This window comes from Podarcis cretensis, assembly GCF_951804945.1.
Source record: "Podarcis cretensis genome assembly, chromosome: 9".
Classification (NCBI taxonomy): domain Eukaryota; kingdom Metazoa; phylum Chordata; class Lepidosauria; order Squamata; family Lacertidae; genus Podarcis; species Podarcis cretensis.
In genome coordinates this window covers 74,357,250-74,375,684 of record NC_137178.1, presented here as the reverse complement: position 1 = coordinate 74,375,684, position 18,435 = coordinate 74,357,250, and the positions used below count along the sequence as shown (strand labels likewise).

The following is an 18,435-nucleotide window of genomic DNA, read 5'->3' as shown; positions in this document are numbered from 1 at the left end:
GCAAGCGGCCACGCCCTTCCCATGAGATCCCAGGAGCCATGCGGAATCCGAGCCAAGGCCCATCTGCTCTGCTCCGCCACCATCCTGCTAATTTTGTCTGGCAGTAATTGATATCCAAAGGCATTTCGCTATCCGTCCATTTTCGCTGCCCTGGCCCTGGAGAAGCCTCTCTTATAAAGACCCAGCTGTCTGGGCAGGAGAGGACTTGGGGGCAGAAGTCCAGAGCTTTGCGCGGCGGAATGGTCAGGAGTAGGACCCCCAAATGCAGTAGGGCGTTTGTATTAAGTAAGGTACAATTTGCATTGTGTAACCATTAAGGCTGCAACTCCCATGCCCGCTTTTGGGAAAAAGCCTCGCTGAATTCCATGGGACTTACTTCTCAGTCGACGTGTACAGGATTGTGCTGTTAAGTCTCGAATCTAAAATTACCTAAATGCACACAACGGCAGCTGTGCGCACATAATACAAACATGTGCTAATCATATACCGATATGTGCCAGGCAGGCATAGATTGCCTACGTAGTCAATTAAGAATACATCTTTCCACAATGGCTAATAGATGTTGGGTTTAAAATCCTTTTTATATATGGCTTTTATTGTATATTTTTTAGTTTTATTGCTGCGAACTGCTTTGATATTTTTCTTTTGATGATATAGTGGTATATAAATATTTTTATAAATTAAAAAAAAAAAACCATACCTTTCAAGGATCTGGTTCTGGCTGCTTCACATGTGTTCGTATTTGGATTTTACTTTCGTCCAAGAAAATGCATGATATAGCCCAAGATATGTATTTTGATATGTATTTTGCTGGGTACACGCACAGCAACAAATAAACATGCATTTTGTTGCACACATCAACGGTGTTGCACACTCTCTCTCCTTTCCTATTTGGAAGCGAATAGCCAAGTAGGAATTCCTGTGGCTTTGATCCTGCCATCCCTTTCCATGCACGGGGCTGCAATCCTCTGCACGCTCGAGCAAGACCCGCTGCAGACACAATGGAACTTACTTCCGCGTAAACGGGCACAGGATTGTGCTGCAGCCCCTGAGGACTATGAGCTTTTCCTGCACCCAAAAGCAGTTTGGAAAAACGCATGGGCTGGGTCAGTTTGTGGGACCTGGCAGAGCACACCTAAAGTCCCGGTGCGTAAGGCAAAGCTGGCTGCACATATGCTCAGCATTGCCACTTGTGCTTAACTGTTGTCTTGAAAGAGGCATGTTGGAGCCTCAGGTGGGATGCGGATGGTTCGGAGGGCTCGGGGGTCCCCACCCTCGAAGCCCCTTTGCGTTGTCCCAAGCCTGAGACTCTGCTCGCGTTTGAATTCAGCCCTGCGCAAATACGCGCGCCATATGCAAGCTGTTCCGCGCAGCGGAGAGACCAGCCGCAAGCTGCGCGGCTCGGCTCCGGCCTGCTCTGGGCGGTGGTGCTTAGTGGGCGCTCCTTGGAACTGAAATGGCGAAGGAGGCCAGCAGCAGGTGGCGCCAGAGCCAACGGACATGCGGAGCCAACGAATTCCTCTCGCCGTCCCTGCCCAGCTCCCCCTCGCTGAGTTCCGCAAGGGAGCTGAAGAAGGTAGCAGGAAGAGCCATCCCTCTAAGCTGGAGGGATTGGGAGAAGGCAGGCAAGTGGGTCCTGGCAGAGGGCAGCTGAGGTTGGTGGGCTGGGGGCTCCATTGACCCTAATAGACCAACATCCTGCAGCTCTGCGATGGGCGACGCACCCTTTGCCTGGCTGAGAGTTTCCCTGAACCAGCCGTGATTCCTGTAATGCTGGGGGTTGGACTAGATGACCCCCAGGACCCCTTCCAACTCTACAACTGATTCTGTGATAGGGGGCTTACGTCGCTCTGCTTCTCTACGCGGCAGACTGGCAGACCTATTTTGTTCTTTGGCCCAGGCAGGTTTTTTCAAACTCAAAGTCATTCCAAGCCAGAGTGCACTTTGTGGGGCGTAGGCCGGGGCAATGTGTCCAGACGACAGGACCCCCCCCCTTTTAGGGTGAGAATAGGAAGCGATGAGGGGTATTTTCATTTTAGGGGTATTCCCACTTTGCCGTTTTCAAAACACCGCAAACAAAATGTCGTGTCTAGTCTGACACCTCATTTATGCAGTTTCATCCCAAAGAAAAATAATGGTATACCCCCTTACCTGAGAGTAAACTCCATTGGACGCAACGGAGTTTCTCCCGAGTAGACATGCACGGGAATTGCAGCGGAAGACACATTGGGTTGTACTCAGCTGCTGGTTACTCAGAGTCGACCCATTCAAATTTATGGATCTCAATTATCAATGGACATTAATGGGTCTGCTCTGAGTAAAAGTCTGTTGACCACAACCCGTGTTTTACAACGCAGTTCCCATGCATGACTACTCGAAAGTAAATCCCATTGCGTTTACTGGAGCTTACTTTCAGGTAAGACTTTCAGGTATGATTGAGGCAGCCTTATGTTTCTTAGCGAACAAGTGCGTGCATCTTTTCTTTTTCTTTTGACGATTCCACCCCACCAGGAACTGCGGACTTTGCATTCTTCCTCGCCCATAAAAGGCCATCCATATCATTCACCTGTCCATAAAAATCCATAGCAGGTAGATACATCCTAGAGAATCCCATATCCTTTAAAAAGGGAATGATTTGGGTATTAAAGACTCCGGGGTGGGCCGGGGGTGGGGAGCCTGAAAAATAGATGCAGTTTGCTCAGCGCAGCTGTTTTAATGTTCAAAGCCGCCGCGGCATCTGGGTGCAACGTTTGATCGCCAGCTCCGTTTCATGCTAAACGGATCCTGGGGAGATTTGCTCAGACATTCCCTTTCGATCTAGCGCCGCTTTCATTCTCGGCTCTGAAATCTAACATAACACACTTTGCCTATTTGCAAATTACAAAACAAGGCTCCAAATGTCCACTTTTAAGTCTGTTTTTATTATCATTATTCTTGACTTTCCACATACAGAGGCACGGTGAAAAAAGGTTATCGTTGCTCAGCCTGTTCCTTTCTAAAGGATTCCTTGCACAATAATAATTAACAATCACACATTAGTGATACCATCGTTATTTTTCTCTCTCTCCGCCCTGGAGACGATTGTGCTGGCTTTCTTAGTTGACATTGGGTTGCATATATATATATATATGTATCTCTCTTTCTATTTTAACAGAGGCAAAAACCATCATGATCATTCCAAGCCAAGCACGACTGCACCCTTTGCAAACGATATTTAAATTGTTTCCACTCTCAACACAGCAAAAAAAATCAACCCACCGGGACCTCCCATCGTTTTTGCCTTTGAACATCACAGAACCACATCAAGGGCAAGCACGTTTCTCTAGAAGCAAGACTACTCTACCCAATAAACATTTAGCAAATACGGATCTTCGTGGAGGTGACGTGACTCAGACAGGGCTGCAGGAAGGGGGGAAGGGGGTCAGTATCCAGACCAGGAGCTGGGAGCCCTTAGGACTCAAACTCCACGCGTCCACCAGCGGTCCAAAGTCACGCACAGACATAACACACATTTATCTACAGCACGGCTCCATTTATTTAACACAGGTGATCCTGACCAGCCGATGAGACAAGCTGGGGATCTGGGCCGCTGCCTGGCACGGATCCTCATTTCACTGACCTCCTTGACCGCAAGCTCCTTCACACGGGGTTAAGGGGCTGGGGAGGGGAAGGCAATTCGGGGGTGGGGATTCGGGAGCTGTCCAGCACCATTAACCTCCTGAAATGAAACGGACACCCTTTCCCTAAACGCCAAGGGAGACTCTCGCTCCCAGACTAGGGCCAACGACTTTTAATGCGTTGTCGTCGTCGTATTTTCGTTAATTTCCTTTTTAAAAAAACAGAACAAAAAAAGCAAACCATAACCAATTGTAAATTTCAATTTTAGAAAAGAAGTTGCATCAGCGAAAACGCGGAGGCGCGTGGGAAAAGTGGGATGCGTATTTCAGAATATTGGTGCGGGAGCGGACCCTAACCAATTTAGTTTCGAGCCTATCAAATCCACGAAAATGCGGAGGGAGTGCGTGGGAAAGGGGGTGCGTTTTAGAAGACAGGTGATGGGGTGGGGTGGAAAACGTAAGCTTTTGTGTTTGGAGCATATGCAGTAGAGGGTTTTCAAGAAAAGGGGGGGTGAATTTCTCCAGGCTGTGTTGCCCATACCCAATCCATTCTTTTGCCCGAATACTTAGGACATCTCTATAAATCCGGGGGGGGGGGAATCCCTCCTAAAATCAGCCCCTGAACAAAGCCAGCCTTAGGCGCCGGCTGCTGGACGCTCTCGGTGTTGGGGAGACATCCCTTCCCGGCGGCAGGAGCACCTTTCCAGAGAAGGTCGCAGCCGATCAGGCAAGCGGTGCCCGAGCCCCAGTGAAGAAGGGCGCTTCCCTTCGGTTTCTGCGCGCCCGGAGCTCCGGGAACCGCCCGAGGGAAGCCTCAACGGGGCGGTTGCCTGTAGTTGCCGTTGATCTCCTGGGAGATCGTCACAGCCTCGGCTCCGAGCGGGAGCCGGTCACTGTATTCGGAGCCCACTTCGAATTCCTCCGGGTTTGTTTTGGATTGGGACTCCGGGATGGAGCTGGCGACCAGGCTCTCGTCTCTCTCCAGCTGTCGGCCCCCAGGTAGCCCCCTCCGCCCCTCCGCCTCTCCCTCCGCCCTCGCCTCCTCCTCCTCTTCCTCCTCGCCTTCCCCTTCCCCCACCTCACTGGGGTCGTAATTCTTCTCGGATTCCAGGTAGGAGGCCCGCGGGTCGAAGTCCGCCGCCATGTGCTTCTCCATCTGGTCCGGGTTCTGGGCTTTCATGATGAGCTTGTAGGTCTTGCCCTGGTACTTGGAGAGCAGGTGGCAGCAGGTGGCGCCCAGCAGAGGGATGGTGGCCAGACCCAGGAGGAAGACGCTCACCACCACGATGATGACCAGCGAGGGCACCTCCCGCTTGGTGGTGAAGACCACCTGGACCTGGCAGTCCTCCCCGACGTAACTCATGCAGACGGAGTAGTTGGTGCCGGGGCTGAGGCCTTGGAACCAGTAGGAGTTCACCCCTTCCTCGATCTGGGACCACTGCACCAGGGAGTGGCCCCTCCGGCCCGCCTCGCACAGGTAGAGCCTCCTCAGGTGAACCTTCTCTGGCTGGGCGTAGAAAGGGCTGATCTGCACTTTGGCCTCCCTCTCCGAGACGTCCAGCGCGATGACCCCCAGGTCGAAACTGTGGGGCTTGAGGGCTCCGCTGCGGTTGAAGGCGTGGTTGGAGACGTACTGAGGGGCCTCGCTGGAGCCGCACTGCTTGGCCAAGACGGGCGGCCCCGACGGCCCGCTGGCGTTCCGGGGCCCGGGCGCGTGGTAGCTCCTGGGCGTGGGTCTCTCCGGAAGGAGCTTGGTCCTCTCCTCGGCCTTCATGACGCTGTTCTTGGAGGCCTTGCCCTCCGGCTTCCGATCCCCGGGCTGGGCCTTGCGGTCCCCCAGCGAGCCCGCCGAGTCCTTCGCGGGGGCGTCCGCCACGGCGACGTGGACCGAGCTCTGGTTGCTGCCCATCTCGTTGGCAGCCAGGCAGGTGTAGGTGCCTTCCTCCTTCTTGCTGAGATGCGGGATGAGCAGCGTGCCGTTGCCGAAGGCCTGGAACCTCTCCCGGTCTCCTCTGGACCAGCCGTCGGAGGGCAGGGCGTTGCCTTCTCCTTCCGCCGCCGCCGGCGCCTTGATCTCCAGGGTCTCGCCGGCGGCCTGGATCCTCCAGGTGACCTCGGGCTGCGGGAGGCCCAGGGCGTGGCAGTGCAAGGCCAGAGCCAAGCCGTAGGAGAGCCGCGTGCGGTCCAGGTTGGGGTGGTAGCTCAAGCGGACGCTAGGGGGCGCGCAGTGCAGGTAGGGCACCTTGGCCAAAGGGAGCCCCTTCCAGGGCTCCGGGGCGGCGCAGGTGATGGCGTTGCGGTCTGGGATGGAGATCAAGGTGTTCTCGGTCCAGTTCTTGAGCCACATGAGCTGGCAGGTGCAGTTGAAGGGGTTGTTGTAGATCTGCAGGTGGGACAGGGAGGTGAGCGCCTCGAAGGTCCCCTCGGCCACCTCGGAGAAGCGGTTGTTGTTGATGCGGAGGGAGCGCAGGTCCCGCAGGGTGCGGAACGCCTCTCCCGGCAGGTGGGACATCCGGTTGTTGTTCATCTTGAGGAGCTGGAGGGCGCTGAGGTTGCGCAGGTCTCCCCAGGGGAAGTCGGCGATCTGGTTGTGGCTGACGTCCAGGTTCTTCAGCTGCACCAGGATGGCCAGGGTGCCTTCCTCAATGACCCCGATCCGGTTGTGCGCCAGCCACAGGGAGGTCACCTGCGTCACCTCCACAAAGGAGCCCCTGCGCAGCTCAGCGATCTTGTTGGCCGACAGACTCAGGGTGGTCACGTTCGACGGCAGCCCGGACGGCACCGCCTCCAGGTTCTTGTAGGCGCAGTCAGCGAACTGCTGGGCGTACTTGTCCACGCAGGCGCAGGGCTCCGGGCAGCCGCGGATCGGGGCCCACAGGAAGGTCGCCGCCAGCCAACAGCGCAGCAGCAGCAGCAGCGGGGACGCCCCCGACAGCATCTTAGCCCTGCAAGGGTGCGGGGAGAGAAAGTAGAGGACCACGGTCAGAGTTGGTCTACAGCATAGCCAGCAGGCGGTCTCCTACCTCCAAAAACATCCGCCGTCAGCCACCGCGGCCACTCAACTACAACTCCCATCAGCCAGGACCATTGGCCACGCGTGCTGGGGCTGGTGGCAGTGGGAGTCCTTAGGCGTCTCCTCCTATTTCTCCGTTTGCCAGCGTTAATCCATCTAGCCCAGTATTGTCGATACTGGCTGGTAGCAGCGGCTGTCCAGGATTTCAGCCCAGCGCTACCTGGAGCTGCCTTCTGCATGCCCAGCAGGGGCTCTGGCGCTGAGCCACGGGCCCCTCCCTCCTTTCCGCGCTCTCTGCCGAGGCCACCCTTTCCCGGGCGCTGGGAAGCAACGCCCCTCGAGCTCTGCGACGCTCTGAGGCTGCAGCCCTAACCCTGGCTTCTCGTGGATTCAGCGGGGCTTGTTCCCAGGATTGCAACCTTACTCTCTTTCTGTGGGGAGCAGAAAAGTCAGTAAATGAGAGAGGGGCTTCTCAGGAGAAAAGGAGCACCCAGGCTCTTTCCCGCTCGCTCTGTTTGACTGCCAGCGCCCAGAAAAATAAGGGGTTTCGAAATGATATAGAGGCTGTCCTCTCTCTCTAGCCAGCCCCTCTCCTCTCCTGCCTTGCTCCTTCTCTTTCTCCGTCCAACTTGCAGATCAGCCCCGAGACACCCCCTTCTTCCTCGTCTAACCCCGCTTGTCCTCCAGGTGACACGGATCGACCCCCGTAGATCCCAGCGCAGACTTCCTCCGGTTTCTAGCCCCGACGGCAGCCCCTCGACGTCACCCCACCCCACTACACAACCTAACCTCCATATGGAGATAAGAATCTCAGAATAATGTAATCCTGTATTGCAGGGTGTGGACTAGATGACCCCTGGGGGTCCTTTCCGGTGGCCCATCCAGTCCAGCATCCTGTTCTTACATTGGTCCCCCAGCAGGATTCGAGGACAACAGCCCTCTCCCCTCACGGCGTTGCCAGCAACGGAAGCATCGCTGCCTCCGACTGTGGAGGCAGAGCGTCCTCATAGTGGCTAGTAGACCTCCATAGCCCCCTCCTCTCCATGAATGGGTCCCATCCTCTTCTAAAGCTACGAGAGATGTAGAGATTCACACCTCCCCCCCCCCCCCCGCCGCCGTACCACACACCCAGCCACTCCTTTCGGGAGGTGCACGGCGGTTTATCTTTGTGTTCCCAGCCTGGCTCTGCTATGTCCCTTCCTAAGCCTTTACTCTGCGCTTTAGGAGAGCCTTCTGGTCTGCAAACCGGGGCGAGCAGCTTCAGCGCCCCCCCAGCCCCGTCCCCTACACTCCGCTGAGCCCCGACAGCGGACTCTGCCCTGCGCCCGCGAGCGCATCCTTCCTCGCTCATCTCCCCGGATGCAGCCGCCTTGGGTACCAACATCCCATCTTCACTGGGTTCCTTCACGGGATGTAGGTCCCCTCTCTCACGCAAGCCCAAGCCGTGCCCGCCTCCCTTACCGTTCCATCCTGGGCTCCCAAGGGTCCCTTCTAGGGCGGCAGCATCACCAGGAGGGACCCCACGACCGGACGAGTCCTGCGGAACTCCCGGCGCAGGACCGAAGGCGCCGCCATGGAGGCTCCCGTCCCGAACGCGAAGAAGAGCGGCGGAGAGGCTCTCCCCGGCCCCGGAGATGCCTCCTAGCCCTGGGTCTGCCTGAAGACGGCGGCGGCGGCGGCGGCGGCGGCGGCGGCGGCGCTGAGCTCGCCCCCTCCTCTCCCTTCCTCCCGCACCTCCTCAATTCCAACCCACTTTAAAAAAAATAATAAAAAAAATCACAATCTCTATTACTAGGAGAGGCCAAGCGCGCGCCCGAGGCGCCCGGGGATGCGCCTCGCTTATCCCACCTCCTTGGGTGGATGTAGAAATCGCAGCCTATGCCCACCCCCAAGTAAAGACCATGCAATATTTATCACGTCAATATGTCTCCAAGTCACCCTCCTTCGCCCTCCGCCACTCCGCAGCAATCCAGCCGGCAGGTGGGCTGCTGCTGTTATGATTATTAATATTATTACTATTTAATCCGCCTTTGAGGCGCAAATTGGAAGCAAATAGCTGAGCAGAGAATTGTATCTGGGGATCTAGGAGGAGATCAGAACGGATGGAAGGCAGGAGCCGTCGAGATCCCTCTGATCCTACTCTCTCTGCCCCACCCCCATCCCATTATTCCCGCTTCCTTTATTAATTAATATTTTTTATTGATTTAAGTACAAAGTGCAAATTCATTATAAAAACACGAAATAATCTCAGGCCCTCAGTAAAAACAATCTCCCTCATCCCCCACGCGGCACAATAATTCACACGATCCTGATATTTGAGAGGAAAATCAGCTGTTGCAACAAGAAGCTTCGCGAAGGGTCCTGGTGCGAATCCTCCTCCTCCTTTTTCTCCTCGCCACCTCCTCCTGAACTCAGTTCCAGCAAAATCTCCCAAGTGTTTCATTGCCAGAACTGGACCCCTGCGCCAGCCTCCCGCACACTAAAAGAATAAGCTCGACAGGCTGCTTTTCAGGTTGTACTTTATAATTTAAAGAAGGGAACGTGTTGCGGGGCAGAGTGCTGGAAGTGACATTTGTCCTTGGCGGAGGGGGGCATTTAGCCCAAGGGCCCAGTGGCGTAGCGTGGGGGGTGCAGGGGGGGCCGGCCGCACCGGGCGCAACATCTGGGGGTTAGGGTTAGGGGGCGCAAATCCACGGGTTAGGGGGCGCAAATTACTTGCCTTGCCCCGGGTGCTGACAACCCACGCTACGCCACTGCAAGGGCCACATCTTATTGTGGCGACCCTTCTTGCACCAGCCTGTCGGGAACAAAAAGTGGGCAGAGCAAGGCAGAGCAAGACTCTGACCTCTCTGAATTAGAAAATTGCGCCCGCAAGAATAATCGTTTGTTAAGGGTCCTACGCGCGCGGGCGCAGGAGACGCGCCTCTTTTTTATAGCAAAGGCCATGGCATAAATCGCACCGCTGTTGCATATGGTGTTTCTCTCACTCAAAACGCAGTTCAGAACGACACACAATTCAAGGAGAGGAAAGTAGGTGGTCCGGCTGTGCCCGTCCCCCCCCCCCCCCACACACAAAATGCCTACCTTAGTTTTCTGTGCTTTGTGCAGGAGCAGCAACCGGGCCAGGGAGCTGTGAAAGCGCCCCTTTCGCGCGAGAAACCCGGCGCTTTTGAAAGTAACTCTGTCGAAAAGCCGGAGATTTGGTTGCAAGTGAGGGTGTCTCCAAAAGAGGAGAGAAGGGGAATCAGAAGGCCAAAGCGAGGCAAGAAATGAAAATGAGGACTGAAGTTGGTGCACACTCTTACTTGTGTAAGTAAGTCTCGTTGTTCTGAGTAAACACACCCGGGAATGGAAGTGAGAAAGGCAAATTGCATTTCCTGATCGCAAAACCAGGGAGCAAAGCTGAGCACGAACGCGGGATGGGGTGGGGAGCGGACTCTCAGAAAAAGCACCTGCAAGGCTTTGCTCGATGGTCCCTCTCCGCCCCGTGGGCGAGCAGGGTGCGGGTGACGCCAGGAAGTAACGCTGCGCTTGCTTGTCGGAAAGAGGCGGCAGCTGGAGGGGAAGCTGCAGCAGCTGCAGCCGCTGCTGGGGCAGACATAGCAGCAGCCCCCGCCAGGGCCGCCCGGATCTGACCGCGCCCAGCGGATCCTGCCGCCGGAGGCAGTCGCTTCACCTCACCTCATGGGTGAACCAGCCAGCCCTGGCAGTAACCTATGTGCGCGCCGCGCAAAAGCCGGTGGTTTTCTATGGACGCGCTCCATAGAACCCACCTCTACAATCAGAATTGCAGAGTTGCAAGGCACCTCTTAGGGTCATCTAGTCCAGTGTTTCCCAACCTTGCGCCTCCAGCTGTTTTTGGACTACAATTCCCATCATCCCTTGCCACTGGTCTTGCTAGTCAGGGATGATGGGAGTTGTAGTTCAAAAACAGCTGGAGGCACAAGGTTGGGAAACACCGATCTAGTCCAACCCCCTTGTTATGTACTGAAGTTCTCACCCTGGGCCAGCAGGGGGATACTGTAGATAGTTATGCAAATGAAGGATCGAAAGTGACGTTCAGTGATTGGATAGTTTTAGAAAGTTGTTACAGTAACGTGGAACTGGAGCTCTATATAAGCAGGCTGACTGAGCCCTTCAGTTCAGTTCTGTCCTGGTCTGTGAATAAACAAGAGCTGTTTGAAGAATCGCTGTGTCGTCTGATATGTCGTCTTCGCCAGGCGAAGGCGCTCAAGGAGAGGGCAGAACAGGGCTGGGGAGGGGGGTGGCTTCGGAGGTGCAGAGCCTGGGAGAGTCCCGAGACCTACAGGTCAGCAGTCATGCACCCACCCACCCCCCACCCCACAAGTGAAAGCAGTGCAGGTCTTCTTCCTTACTCAAACAAAATAGACCAGGGGTCGAAAACCTAAGGCCCATGGGCCACAAGTGGCCCACGGGGGTCGTTTAACCGGCCCATGAGCCACCCCCGAACAGAGCCGCCCGCTCGGCAAGTCCCAGTGCAGCACAGGGACTTGCTTCTGTGGTGCCGAAAATCATGCCTGTGCATGCGCAGATGCTGAAAATCGCATCTGCACAGGTGCAGACATTGGAAATCGTGTCTACAGACGCCAGAAATTGCGGGTGCGCAAGTTCGCTTGCACATGCGCAATCCGATCCACACAGGGATCTCCACTGGAGGAACTGGCCCAGGCAAGGTAAACTTTGCTGACCCCTGAAATATACACTTTCTGAAGGGCACTTTGCATGGCCCACTAAGGGAACCATTAATTGCAATTAATTTATTCACACTCCCAGTAAAATTGTTTATTTTAAGCAATTCAACACAAACGATGAACTAGATCCGGTGGTAGTCAGTGAGAGTCATTTACACCTCCGCACATGCACACCCTGCCGCCACAGGGTCTGTCGTGCACACCAGTTTACAGTCCACAGTTCTTTGAAGGTTGCCCATTGCTGGTTTGTAACCCAGAATACACACTGCCCTTCATCAATAGACCCCATTACAACATTATGCAGCAAAACTGTACTGCAGATAAAATTGCAGACAAAAACATTGTGCAATTTTATCTGAGCAAGTAACATATGAATTAATTATAGAACAACATTACATCCAAGATATAAACAGACCAGTTCAGGTATAGACACAATGTACTGAAACCATATAAATTTTGTATTCCAACCAAAGGCAAAAATATGGCAAGGGATTGCTCTTCGTTTAACAATATGGAGATTTAGACTGCCAGACTTGCTTCAGGTGTGCAGTTCATTTCCCCCTCTGTGATCTTTTCCATGACAACACTGAAGGACTTGTGTCAGAGCGTTCATTTTTAAAAAATATGAACCTTGTATCCCACTGTGGAATATGTTTTCACTGGTCTGTGTGTGGGTCCTGTCTAGGGCCACATGTTGATGCTGGGTGGGGCCAAAGCTGGGAGTGGGTGGAGCCAGTGTCTCCCCAGACATAGTGTGAGTATTTTAAAAATATGATCCCCAGATCATATTTTTAATATGTTTAAATGCTGTTGTGCTCAGGTCCTGCTTATGGGCTGACCACTGGGGCATTTCGTTGGCCACTGTGAGAGCAGGATTCTGGACTAGGTGGACCACTGGCTGGATCCAGAAGGCTCCTTTGATGTCCAGTCCAGTAATTTTTGGCCTCCCTGAGCTAACCTCCCAAGCCGATTCAACTGCAGCATGCACAGCATAAATGAGCACAAAACTGCCCCTTTGTCTTTCATTAAGGCACGGAGCGGGTGGTCATTGCACTCTCTGAAACAGACTCTGCCACAGGCTCTTGCGGATTTTTTTTTTATGAATGGTTTAAATTAAGCAATACATTATTGATAACGCTGAATCAGGCAAGCTGCATATTGAACTGCATTTGGGGAGATTAGATCAAATGAGCAAAGCAATATATTGCTCCAAAAAGTAAATGTTATTTCACAGGCTGTTTAAACATTCATGCTTTATTTTCACCAGGATTGGCTGGACCAGGCTTCCTCAACCTCAGCCCTCCAGATGTTTTTGGCCTTCAACTCCCATGATCCCTAGCTAGCAGGACCAGTGGCCAGGGATGATGGGAATTGTAGTCTCAAAACATCTGGAGGGCCGAGGCTGAGGAAGCCTGGGCTGGACCAACATAAACAGCAACAGCAACAACAGCTCTGTATGGCCACAGTGCAGAGAAAGAGTGGGCAATTTGTGTTATTGGACTCCAGCAAAGCCAATGGACTAGGGAAATGGGAGTTGGGGTCCACAGCAGCATCTATAAGGCCACAGGTTAACCTTCCCTGGGGTAGAGTGGAATTCCTGTTTCAATGCTTCCCACATATGCATTCAAATCTCATGCATATTTATTTATCTCATGTATATTCCAACTTTTCTGTGGACGTAAGTGTGGCTAACCTGGTTCCCTCTTCCTTCATTGAATCCCCACCATAACCCTGTGAGGTAGGTTAGGCTGAGAGAGGGAGAGACTGGTCCCCAAGGTAACCCAGTGAGCTTCATGGCAAAGGAGGTGGGATTTGAACCCTGGTGTCCCAGTTTGTAGGCTGACACTCTAACCACTACACCACATGGGCTCTCAGATTTAGAGTTCTCAGAGCTAGAATTCCTATCACCCTTGGCCAGCTATGTTTCCCAGGATTCTTTGGGAGAAGCCAAGTTGTGACCCAGGGAAGGGCTTGGGGGCAGAAGGCTCAGAAGAATGAGCAGGAGGGCCCCCGAACACAGCAAAGCTGACTTACCACATTTGGGAGCAAGTAAAGCAGGACACCTTGCTGTGGGATACGAAACACAAGGGCAGTCAAGTACAAGATTCCTAGAGTGAACATGTTTACACATGGGGAGGAATGTTTGTCCAGCCAGCAGGTAAACTTCCTGTTTCATTCTGGGCTGGGACAGACTTCCTCTGCATGTGACTAGAGGTGGGTGTGGCCTCACCTGTGCAGGTAATGACAAAAGCACAGGGCAGGGCAGCCATCTCTCTCTCTTTCACTACATGCATCAAAGAAGCAACATCTGCTTAGCCAAAGATGCCCAGCCAAGAGAGGACAAAGGGACTGTCTCCTTTTTTTTTTTTATAATAATTTTTATTCGTTTTTCAAACAGCTAACAAAAGTACCACAAAACAACATAATTTCCAACTGATCGTTTCATACCCTTCTTTCTTTTGACTTCCCCATACCTCCCCATCCCTGCATTCTTGTTTAGTGATTCTTTAGCAACCCTTAGGACCATTATCTTAATTCCCTTTCATAAAAGTTCCTTTAGTTTTTTTTGATTACTGCTGCAATTTCTTTACCTCTTACCCCCTGACATCTTAACATTCGTCAATTTTACAATTGTTCTTGAGATATATTTTAAATTTCTTCCAGTCCTCTTCCACTGTCTCTTTCCCCTGGTCACGGATTCTGCCCGTCATCTCGGCCAGTCCCATAAAGTCAATCACCTTTGTTTGCCATTCTTCCAGAGTAGGTAGTTCTTGCGTCTTCCAATACTTTGCCAGTAGAATTCTTGCTGCTGTGGTGGCATACATAAAGAAAATCCCAAAGGGACTGTCTCCTTATGAGATAGTTTCTAGGTATACAGTATGTTACTTTTCTAAGCTAAGTCTGCCTTCTGGGATCCGACTGTGAACAGAATGTGAGTAAACTCTTTTTATACTTTTATTGAAGACTGCCGTGTCTTATCTTTTATGAGGGAATAAGGGGGAAATACCAGAACAGTTATTATAGAGGCTTTAGCGAGCCTGAGCAAATGCATCCGCTGCAAGTTTAAAAAGGGGAATGTTACTCTGCTAAATTGTGAACTTGTTTACACAAGTTGGAAAAGGCTATAAGCAAACAATATATCCTCTCCTGCATCCCTGAACATTCCCACACTTGCTACCTAAAGAACCCACACACACGCACACCGTAAGATAGCAGAATCTTAGAATCATAGAGCTGGAAGGGACCTCCAAAGGTCATCTACTCCAACCCCCTGCAATGCAGGAATGACAACTAAAGCATCCATGATGGATGGGCATCCAGCCTCTGCTCAGAAACCTCTAACAAATGAGAGTCCACCTTGCAAAGGAGTCCATTCCACTGTCAAACAGCTCTTACTGATAGAAAGTTCTTCCTAATGCGTGGTCCGAATCTCAATCATTTCTTGTCACCCGAATCCGCTGGTTCAGTTCCTCTGGAGCAGCAGAAAACAAGCTGGCTCCACCTTCCATCTGATTCCTGAGGACTCTGCAATTCTATGATATGATTCCAGGTGACAGCCCTTCAGATATCTGAAAATGGCTCCATCTTGGCACCATCCACAAACCAACAAAATAGCGTTTTTCCATCCATCCCTCCCCCACAGAAAAGCCTCTTGCTTTTAGTCATACGCAAATATATGTGTGTCAAATGATTAAACACTCATTTGATGAATCAGCTAAGATTTCCTCAGCCTGGCAATGGCCTTCCTGTCTTCCCCAATACTGCTTGCCAATTTGCCTTGACATGGCAGCTGTCCGTCTTGTGTGCTCACTGTGTGTGCTGCGAAGTGTGAAGGGGAAATGCATGTCTTCAAACTCACTGGGAGAGAGGTGGTGGACGTGCGCCAGGAATGGCCCTTGGCCATGCTCCCTGACGCTTCTGCATCACATAGGGACCACAGCTTAGTGGCCAAGCCCTGTGTGTTGCACACAGCAGGAACCAGGTTTGATTCCCGGTCTCTCCGCTGAAAAGGCTTTGTTGCCATGTGGCAGGAAAGTCCACAGCCTGAAACCTTGGAGAGACATGGAAGGATTTGAAAGGCCAATTTTCTGGCTCAGGATGTAGGGAGGGGAGGGAAATTTGCTCCTGTTTGCATTTAAAAAAAAGAAAAATCTTCACTGAATAATAATTAAAAAACATAAAAAGGGGAAAAATGCAGCTTCAAAGAAACAAACAGATGATAGATAGAACGATAGAATGACAGAACGATAGATAGATATAAATAGATAGATAGATGATAGATAGATATAGATAGATAGATAGATAGATAGATAGATAGATAGATGATAGATATAGATAGATAGATAGATAGATAGATAGATAGATAGATAGATAGATAGATAGATGATAGATAGATAGATGATAGATAGATAGATAGATAGATAGATAGATAGATAGATAGATAGAGATAGATAGATGATAGATAGATAGATAGATAGATAGATAGATAGATAGATAGATAGATGATAGATAGATATAGATAGATGATGATAGATAGATAGATAGATGATAGATAGATGATAGATAGATAGATAGATAGATTAGATAGATGATAGATAGATAGATAGATAGATAGATAGATAGATGATATAGATAGATAGATGATAGATAGATACTGCAGATTAGATAGATGATATAGATAGATAGATGATACAGTAGATAGATGATAGATAGATAGATAGATAGATAGATAGATAGATAGATAGATAGATAGATATAGATAGATAGATAGATAGATAGATAGATAGATAGATAGATAGATAGATATAGATGATAGATAGATAGATGATAGATAGATAAGATTAGATTTATATACTGCCTTTCACCAAAAGATCTCAGGGTGGTTCACAATATAAAAACACAAGATAAACACACAAATAAATAGTTAAAACGAAAACAAGAACGCAATTAACTCCCCCTATCCCACAAGCACATTTAAAAGGCTGTAGAATATTAATCACCTCAAGGCCTGGTTGAAGACGAACATTTTCACCTGGCACCTAAAGAAGAGCAATCCACAAACGGGGAGCTATTGTGGAAAAGGCCAGTTCTCATGTTGCCACCCTCTGAACCTCACATGGAGGAGGCATGTGAAGAAGGCCCTAAATGATAAGTGCGGAATTGAGATCAGTTTTTATGGGGACAGGTGGTCCTTGAGGTACTGTGGTCCTGAGCCATATCCAAAACATATCAACCACGCAGGTAATCCATTTCTCTCTGAGTTCAAAATAAATTCCAGAATTTATACATTAAAAACTAAACTTTTTTTGCTGTGTTAGGTACATCGTGTGAAAAGGAAAGGGGAGCCTATGTCCTGTTTGCATTTTCATTAGGAATTTCTTGGTTCATATTTCTCAAAGCAGAGTGCCAAAATAAAATCTGACTTCTCTGAATCCTTCAAGGCAGTTTTCCAGCTGAATGTTGTGTGCTTCTATCGCAGGAAAGTGTGCATTAAAAACACGCCTATCCTGATGAAAATAGCATACAAAAATGCATTATGTTAATTGAAAGTGCTTGCAAAAATGAGCATTACTCAAGACTGCATACAAAGAAAATATGTTTATTGGGAGAAATTGGCACTAAAATGCTGGTGAAGTTTTGTGAGTACAGTGGTACCTCGGGTTAAGTACTTAATTCGTTCTGGAGGTCCGTTCTTAACCTGAAACTGTTCTTAACCTGAAGCACCACTTTAGCTAATGGGGCCTCCTGCTGCCGCTGCACTGCCAGATCATGATTTCTGTTCTCATCCTGAAGCAAAGTTCTTAACCTGAGGTACTATTTCTGGGTTAGCGGAGTCTGTAACCTGAAGCTTATGTAACCTGAAGCATATGTAACCCAAGGTACCACTGTACTTCAGAGAAAAATTGGCAAACTGCTATAGAAAGGTAGATCTGGATTTTGGATTGGGGGCGGGGAGGGAAACTGAAATTAACAAATTTGTCCCTTTCCCCTTACAGGACAGATGCCCTCACTTCAGGCTTGGTGGTGTTCTTGATGAATCCCCGAGGCCATTCGTATGGCACTTGACTCATGCACACATCTCTGCAAGCTGTTTTCCTGAATGCCATGCATTTTGGATTCTCTTTTCACTCCTGCCTTCATTCCTGTACATGCCTCGCTCAAATGTATGGATTTTTGTAGACACCAGTTAGATAACTGCATCGCAACATACAGAGAAGTGCCAGTCTCCAAGGATGGCTGTGTTTCACTTTGCATACTTTTGGGGAGAGTGTGACTCTCATAGATCCCATCTGTTAGGGATGCTTTCAATTGCAATGGGTGGCGCTGTGGGTTAAACCACAGAGCCTAGGACATGCCGATCAGAAGGTCAGCAGTTTGAATCCCCGCGACGGGGGTGAGCTCCTGTTGCTCGGTCCCTGCTCCTGCCAACTTAGCAGTTCGAAAGCATGTCAGAGTGCAAGTAGATAAATAGGTACCACTCCAACGGGAAGGTAAACGTCATTTCCGTGCGCTGCTTTGGTTCGCAAGAGGCAGCTTAGTCATGCTGGCCACATGACCCGGAAGCTGCATGCCGGCTCCCTTGGCCAATAAAGCGAGATGAGCGTCACAACCCCAGAGTCGGCCACGACTGGACCGAATGGTCAGGGGTCCCTTTACCTTTACCTTTACCTGCATTGTAGGGGTTGGAGTATTTAACTCTTGGGGTGTCCCTTCCAACTCTACCATTCTGTGATTTTATGAAACAAATTCTCGCCTCCATCCCCAGCTCCCATATATTGAATTGGCGGAAGCAGGGGTGCCATCTTTGGCTCAGGCAGCAAAATGACTTGGGGTGGCCTTGATTATTTCCCACTGCCTTTGCTGAATTAAGAAACTGAGACGAGGCACTGTTCTTCCTGGGGCACAATTCATCCCATCCCATAATTCCTAGTCTTGGATTAGGAGACGCTGAAGGAGTCCCCCTTGCAAAAGACCTCTTATCTTAAAAGGCAGCCTTCCACTTGGAAGCAGCTAATCATTCCGCAGTAGGGTACAACTCCAAGGTATTATGGCTTCCTTGCAAGCAAACTCCCTTCACACCAAGCTCTGCAGG

At 50.8% G+C, this 18,435-nt stretch overlaps 1 protein-coding gene and 2 long non-coding RNA genes across 4 annotated transcripts; 2 read left to right on the top strand and 1 right to left on the bottom strand.

Annotated features, from left to right (window-relative positions):
* Nucleotides 1-1,288: 1,288 nt before the first annotated feature.
* LOC307224702 lies at nucleotides 1,289-3,364 on the top strand. The gene is made up of 2 exons (XR_013842702.1): nucleotides 1,289-1,629; nucleotides 3,155-3,364. It is a non-coding gene; the product is annotated as an uncharacterized lncRNA (long non-coding RNA).
* On the bottom strand, nucleotides 2,901-8,719 carry ISLR2 (immunoglobulin superfamily containing leucine rich repeat 2). Of its 2 annotated transcripts, none has more exons than XM_079991559.1 (2): nucleotides 8,092-8,719; nucleotides 2,901-6,562 (listed from the first exon to the last, which is right to left on the bottom strand). In XM_079991559.1, the coding sequence occupies exons 1-2, from the start codon at nucleotides 8,097-8,099 to the stop codon at nucleotides 4,432-4,434; spliced, it is 2,139 nt and encodes a 712-aa protein (XP_079847685.1). In that variant the 5' UTR covers nucleotides 8,100-8,719; the 3' UTR covers nucleotides 2,901-4,431. The 2 variants fall into 2 exon arrangements, with proteins under 2 accessions (XP_079847685.1, XP_079847686.1); XM_079991560.1 differs by lacking the exon at nucleotides 8,092-8,719 and adding an exon at nucleotides 7,759-7,778.
* On the top strand, nucleotides 4,490-9,917 carry LOC307224718. The gene is made up of 2 exons (XR_013842717.1): nucleotides 4,490-4,616; nucleotides 9,739-9,917. It is a non-coding gene; the product is annotated as an uncharacterized lncRNA (long non-coding RNA).
* Nucleotides 9,918-18,435: the final 8,518 nt, after the last annotated feature.